General features: G+C 38.2%; 1 protein-coding gene across 1 annotated transcript in view; it reads right to left on the reverse strand.

The window, feature by feature from the left end:
* The window catches only part of LOC121544367 (prospero homeobox protein 1), a 6,953-nt gene extending 4,961 nt beyond the window's left edge, over window positions 1-1,992 (reverse strand). The window contains exon 1 of the mRNA XM_045208967.1: window positions 1,984-1,992. Within this exon, the coding sequence (XP_045064902.1) occupies window positions 1,984-1,992 (9 nt within the window). The remainder of the gene's footprint in view (window positions 1-1,983) is intronic.
* Window positions 1,993-9,036: the final 7,044 nt, after the last annotated feature.

Raw genomic sequence — 9,036 nt, forward strand, 5'->3', positions numbered from 1 at the left:
ACACTATATCTGACTGTAACAACTCCTCTTACCACTACACTATATCTGACTGGGCTAATAACTCCTCTTACCACTAACACTATATTGGATGCGTTAATAACTCCTCTTACCACTACACTATATCTGACCGCTTAATAACTTTTACCACTACACTATATCTGACTGGCTAATAACCTCTTACCACTACACTATATCTGACTGCTAATAACTCCTCTTACCACTACACTATATCTGACTGGGTTAATAACTCCTCTTACCACTACACTATATCGACCGGCTAATAACTCCTCTTACCACTACACTATATCTGACTGCTAATAACTCCTCTTACCACTACACTATATCTGACTGGTTAATAACTCCTCTTACCACTACACTATATCTGACTGGGTTAATAACTCCTCTTACCACTACACTATATCTGACTGGTTAATAACCCTCTTACCACTACACTATATCTGACTCGTTAATAACTCCTCTTACCACTACACTATATCTGACGGGTAATAACTCCTCTTACCACTACACTATATCTGACTGCTAATAACTCCTCTTACCACTAACACTATATCTGACTGGTAATAACTCCTCTTACCACTACACTATATCTGACTGCTAATAACTCCTCTTACCACTACACTATATCTGACTGCTTAATAACTCCTCTTACCACTACACTATATGACTGGTTAATAACTCCTCTTACCACTACACCATATCTGACTGGTTAATAACTCCTCTTACCACTACACTATATCTGACTGGGTTAATAACTCCTCTACCACTACACTATATCTGACTGGTTAATAACTCCTCTCACCACTACACTATATCTGACTGGGCTAATAACCCTCTTACCACTACACTATATCTGACTGGTTAATAACTCCTCTTACCACTACACTATATCTGACTGCTAATAACCCTCTTACCACTACACTATATCTGACTGGTTAATAACTCCTCTTACCACTACACTATATCTGACTGGTTAATAACTCCTCTTACCACTACACTATATCTGACCGGTTAACAACCTCTTACCACTACACTATATCTGACTGCTAATAACTCCTCTTACCACTACACTATATCTGACTGGTTAATAACCTCTTACCACTACACTATATCTGACCGGTTAATAACTCCTCTTACCACTACACTATATCTGACTGGTTAATAACTCCTCTTACCACTACACTATATCTGACTGGTTAATAACCCTCTTACCACTACACTATATCTGACTGCTAATAACTCCTCTCACCACTACACTATATCTGGACTGGCTAATAACTCCTCTTACCACTACACTATATCTGGATGGGTTAATAACTCCTTTTACCACTGAAGCACTATATCTGGACTGCTAATAACTCCTCTTACCACTACACTATATCTGACTGGTTAATAACCTCTTACCACTACACTATATCTGACTGGTTAATAACTCCTCTTACCACTACACTATATCTGACTGGGTAATAACTCCTCTACCACTACACTATATCTGACTGCTAATAACTCCTCTTACCACTACACTATATCTGATGCTAATAACTCCTCTTACCACTACACATATCTGACTGCGTTAATAACTCCTCTTACCACTACACTATATCTGACTGGTTAATAACTCCTCTTACCACTACACTATACTGACTGGGTAATAACTCCTCTTGCCACTACACTATATCTGACTGGTTAATAACCCTCTTACCACTACACTATATCTGACCGCTTAATAACTCCTCTTACCACTACACTATATCTGACTGGTTAATAACTCCTCTTACCACTACACTATATCTGACTGGTTAACAACTCCTCTTACCACTACACTATATCTGACTGGTTAATAACTCCTCTTACCACTACACTATATCTGACTGGTAATAACCCTCTTACCACTACACTATATCTGACTGGTTAATAACTCCTCTTACCACTACACTATATCTGACTGCTAATAACTCTTCTTACCACTACCATATCTGACTGCTAATAACTCCTCTTACCACTACACTATATCTGACTGCTAATAACTCCTCTTACCACTACACTATATCTGACTGGGTTAATAACCCTCTTACCACTACACTATATCTGACTGGTTAATAACTCCTCTTACCACTACACTATATCTGACTGGTTAATAACTCCTCTTACCACTACACTATATCTGACTGGTTAATAACTCCTCTACCACTACACTATATCTGACTGGTTAATAACCCTCTTACCACTACACTATATCTGACTGCTAATAACTCCTCTTACCACTACACTATATCTGACTGGTTAATAACTCCTCTTACCACTACACTATATCTGACTGGTAATAACCCTCTTACCACTACACTATATCTGACTGCGTTAATAACTCCTCTTACCACTACACTATATCTGACTGCTAATAACTCTCTACCACTACACTATATCTGACTGGTTAATAACTCCTCTTACCACTACACTATATCTGACTGGTTAATAACTCCTCTTACCACTACACTATATCTGACTGGGTTAATAACTCCTCTTACCACTACACTATATCTGACTTCTTAATAACTCCTCTTACCACTACACTATATCTGACTGCGTAATAACTCCTCTTACCACTACACTATATCTGACTGCTAATAACTCTCTCACCACTACACTATATCTGACCGGTTAATAACCTCTACCACTACACATATCTGACTGGTTAATAACTCCTCTTACCACTACACTATATCTGACTGGGTTAATAACTCCTCTTACCACTACACTATATCTGACTGGTTAATAACTCCTCTTACCACTACACTATATCTGACTGGTTAATAACTCCTCTTACCACTACACTATATCTGACTGTTAATAACTCCTCTTACCACTACACTATATCTGACTGGTTAATAACTCCTCTTACCACTACACATATCGACTGGTTAATAACTCCTCTTACCACTACACTATATCTGACTGCTTAATAACCCTCTTACCACTACACTATATCTGACTGGTTAATAACCCTCTTACCACTACACTATATCTGACTGCTAATAACTCCTCTTACCACTACACTATATCTGACTGGTTAATAACTCCTCTTACCACTACACTATATCTGACTGGTTAATAACTCCTCTTACCACTACACTATATCTGACTGGTTAATAACTCCTCTTACCACTACACTATATCTGACTGGTAATAACTCCTCTTACCACTACACTATATCTGACTGGTTAATAACCTCTTACCACTACACTATATCTGACTGGTTAATAACTCCTCTTACCACTACACTATATCTGACTGGTTAATAACTCCTCTTACCACTACACTATATCTGACTGGCTAATAACTCCTCTTACCACTACACTATATCTGACTGGTTAATAACCTCTTACCACTACACTATATCTGACTGCTAATAACTCCTCTTACCACTACACTATATCTGACTGGTTAATAACTCCTCTTACCACTACACTATATCTGACTGCGTTAATAACTCCTCTTACCACTACACTATATCTGACGCTAATAACCTCTTACCACTACACTATATCTGACGCTAATAATCCTCTTACCACTACACTATATCTGACTGCGTTAATAACCTCTTACCACTACACTATATCTGACCGGTAATAACTCCTCTTACCACTACACTATATCTGACTGGTTAATAACCCTCTCACCACTACACTATATCTGACTGGTTAATAACTCCTCTTACCACTACACTATATCTGACCGGTTAATAACCCTCTTACCACTACACTATATCCGACTGCTAATAACTCTCTTACCACTACACTATATCTGACTGGGTTAATAACTCCTCTCACCACTACACTATATCTGACTGGTTAATAACTCCTCTTACCACTACACTATATCTGACTGCTAATAACTCCTCTACCACTACACTATATCTGACTGGTTAATAACTCCTCTTACCACTACACTATATCTGACTGGTAATAACTCCTCTTACCACTACACTATATCTGACTGGGTTAATAACTCCTCTTACCACTACACTATATCTGACTGGTTAATAACTCCTCTCACCACTACACTATATCTGACTGCTAATAACTCCTCTTACCACTACATATATCTGACTGGTTAATAACCCTCTTACCACTACACTATATCTGACTGCTAATAACTCCTCTTACCACTACACTATATCTGACTGCTAATAACTCCTCTTACCACTACACTATATCTGACTGGGTTAATAACTCCTCTTACCACTACACTATATCTGACTGCTAATAACCTCTTACTACTACACTATATTGACTGGGTTAATAACCTCTTACCACTACACTATATCTGACTGGTTAATAACTCCTCTTACCACTACACTATATCTGACTGGTTAATAACCCTCTTACCACTACACTATATCTGACTGGTTAATAACTCCTCTTACCACTACACTATATCTGACTGGTAATAACCTCTTACCACTACACTATATCTGACTGCTAATAACCCTCTTACCACTACACTATATCTGACTGCTTAATAACCCCTCTTACCACTACACTATATCTGACTGGTTAATAACCTCTACCACTACACTATATCTGGACGCTAATAACCTCTACCACTACACTATATCTGATCGGGCTAACAACTCCTCTTACCACTACACTATATCTGACTGCTAATAACCCTCTTACCACTACACTATATCTGACTGGGTTAATAACCCTCTTACCACTACACTATATCTGACTGGTTAATAACTCCTCTTACCACTACACTATATCTGACTGGGTTAATAACCCTCTTACCACTACACTATATCTGACTGGTTAATAACTCCTCTCACCACTACACTATATCTGACTGCTAATAACTCCTCTTACCACTACACTATATCTGACTGGGTTAATAACTCCTCTTACCACTACACTATATCTGACTGCTTAATAACCTCTTACCACTACACTATATCTGACTGGCTAATAACTCCTCTTACCACTACACTATATCTGACGGTTAATAACTCCTCTTACCACTACACTATATCTGACTGGGTTAATAACTCCTTACCACTACACTATATCTGACTGGGTTAATAACTCCTCTTACCACTACACTATATCTGACCGCGTTAATAACTCCTCTTACCACTACACATATCTGACTGGTTAATAACCCCTCTTACCACTACACTATATCGACCAAACAACCCTCTTACCACCACACTATATCTGACTGGTTAATAACTCCTCTCACCACTACACTATATCTGACCGGCTAATAACTCCTCTTACCACTACACTATATCTGACTGCTAATAACCCTCTCACCACTACACTATATCTGACTGGTTAATAACTCCTCTTACCACTACACTATATCTGACTGGTTAATAACTCCTCTTACCACTACACTATATCTGACTGGTTAATAACTCCTCTTACCACTACACTATATCTGGACTGGTTAATAACTCTCTTACCACTACACTATATCTGACTGGTAATAACCCTCTTACCACTACACTATATCTGACTGGTTAATAACTCCTCTTACCACTACACTATATCTGACTGCGTAATAACTCCTCTTACCACTACACTATATCTGACTGGTTAATAACTCCTCTTACCCTTACTCTATATCTGACTGGCTACCAACCCCTCTTACCACTACACTATATCTGACTGGTTAATAACTCCTCTTACCACTACACTATATCTGACTGGTTAATAACTCCTCTTACCACTACACTATATCTGACTGGTTAATAACTCCTCTTACCACTACACTATATCTGACTGGTTAATAACTCCTCTTACCACTACACTATATCTGACTGGTTAATAACTCCTCTTACCACTACACTATATCTGACTGGGTTAATAACTCCTCTTACTACTACACTATATCTGACTGGTTAATAACTCCTCTTACCACTACACTATATCTGACTGGTTAATAACTCCTCTTACCACTACACTATATCTGACTGCGTAATAACCCTCTTACCACTACACTATATCTGACTGGTTAATAACTCCTCTTACCACTACACTATATCTGACTGCTAATAACTCTCTTACCACTACACTATACTGACTGGCTAATAACTCCTCTTACCACTACACTATATCTGACTGCTAATAACTCCTCTTACCACTACACTATATCTGACTGCTAATAACTCCTCTTACCACTACACTATATCTGACTGCGTTAATAACTCCTCTTACCACTACACTATATCTGACTGGTTAATAACTCCTCTCACCACTACACTATATCTGACTGGTAATAACTCCTCTCACCACTACACTATATCTGACTGGTTAATAACTCCTCTTACCACTACACTATATCTGACCGCTAATAACCCTCTTACCACTACACTATATCTGACTGGTTAATAACCTCTTACCACTACACTATATCTGACTGGTTAATAACTCCTCTTACCACTACACTATATCTGACTGGTTAATAACTCCTCTTACCACTACACTATATCTGACTGGTTAATAACCCTCTTACCACTACACTATATCTGACTGGTTAATAACTCCTCTTACCACTACACTATATCTGACCGGCTAATAACCCTCTTACCACTACACTATATCTGACTGCTAATAACTCCTCTTACCACTACACTATATCTGACTGGTTAATAACTCCTCTTACCACTACACTATATCTGACTGGTTAATAACTCCTCTTACCACTACACTATATCTGACTGGCTAATAACCCTCTTACCACTACACTATATCTGACTGGGTTAATAACCCTCTTACCACTACACTATATCTGACTGGTTAATAACCCCTCTTACCACTACACTATATCTGACCGGTTAATAACTCCTCTTACCACTACACTATATCTGACTGGTTAATAACTCCTCTTACCACTACACTATATCTGACTGGTTAATAACTCCTCTTACCACTACACTATATCGACTGCTAATAACCTCTCACCACTACACTATATCTGACTGCTAATAACTCCTCTTACCACTACACTATATCTGACTGCTTAATAACTCCCTCTTACCACTACACTATATCTGACTGCTAATAACTCCTCTACCACTACACTATATCTGACTGGTTAATAACTCCTCTTACCACTACACTATATCTGACTGGTTAATAACTCCTCTTACCACTACACTATATCTGACTGGTTAATAACTCTCTTACCACTACACTATATCTGACCGGTTAATAACCCTCTTACCACTACACTATATCTGACCGGTTAATAACCCTCTCACCACTACACTATATCTGACTGGTAATAACCCTCTTACCACTACACTATATCTGACTGGTTAATAACCCTCTTACCACTACACTATATCTGACTGGTTAATAACTCCTCTTACCACTACACTATATCTGACTGGTTAATAACTCCTCTTACCACTACACTATATCTGACTGGTAATAACTCCTCTTACCACTACACTATATCTGACTGGTTAATAACCCTCTTACCACTACACTATATCTGACTGCTTAATAACTCCTCTTACCACTACACTATATCTGACTGCTAATAACTCCTCTTACCACTACACTATATCTGACTGGTTAATAACTCTCTACCACTACACTATATCTGACCGGTTAATAACCTCTTACCACTACACTATATCTGACTGGGTTAATAACCCTCTACCACTACACTATATCTGACTGGTTAATAACTCCTCTTACCACTACACTATATCTGACTGGTTAATAACTCCTCTTACCACTACACTATATCTGACTGGTTAATAACCCTCTTACCACTACACTATATCTGACTGCTAATAACTCCTCTTACCACTACACTATATCTGACTGGGTAATAACTCCTCTTACCACTACACTATATCTGACTGGTTAATAACCCTCTTACCACTACACTATATCTGACTGGTTAATAACCCCTCTTACCACTACACTATATCTGACTCGTTAATAACTCCTCTTACCACTACACTATATCTGACTGGTTAATAACCCTCTTACCACTACACTATATCTGACTGGTTAATAACTCCTCTTACCACTACACTATATCTGACTGGTTAATAACCCTCTACCACTACACTATATCTGACTGGTTAATAACTCCTCTTACCACTACACTATATCTGACTGGGTTAATAACCCCTCTCACCACTACACTATATCTGACTGGTTAATAACTCCTCTTACCACTACACTATATCTGACTGGTTAATAACTCCTCTTACCACTACACTATATCTGACTGGTTAATAACCTCTTACCACTACACTATATCTGACTGCTAATAACCCTCTTACCACTACACTATATCTGACTGGGTTAATAACTCCTCTTACCACTACACTATATCTGACTGCTTAATAACTCCTCTTACCACTACACTATATCTGACTGGTTAATAACTCCTCTTACCACTACACTATATCTGACTGGGTTAATAACCCTCTTACCACTACACTATATCTGACTGCTAATAACTCCTCTTACCACTACACTATATCTGACTGCGTTAATAACCCTCTTACCACTACACTATATCTGACTGCGTTAATAACCCTCTTACCACTACACTATATCTGACTGCTAATAACTCCTCTACCACTACACTATATCTGACTGGGTTAATAACTCCTCTTACCACTACACTATATCTGACTGGTTAATAACCTCTTACCACTACACTATATCTGACTGGTAATAACTCCTCTCACCACTACACTATATCTGACTGCTAATAACTCCTCTACCACTACACTATATCTGACTGGTAATAACTCCTCTCACCACTACACTATATCTGACTGGGTTAATAACTCCTCTTACCACTACACCATATCTGACTGGTTAATAACTCCTCTCACCACTACACTATATCTGACTGGTTAATAACCCTCTTACCACTACACTATATCTGACTGGTTAATAACTCCTCTTACCACTACACTATATCTGACTGGTTAATAACCTCTTACCACTACACTATATCTGACTGGTTAATAACTCCTCT

Source organism: Coregonus clupeaformis, chromosome 29 (assembly GCF_020615455.1).
Source record: "Coregonus clupeaformis isolate EN_2021a chromosome 29, ASM2061545v1, whole genome shotgun sequence".
Taxonomy (NCBI): Eukaryota; Metazoa; Chordata; class Actinopteri; order Salmoniformes; family Salmonidae; genus Coregonus; species Coregonus clupeaformis.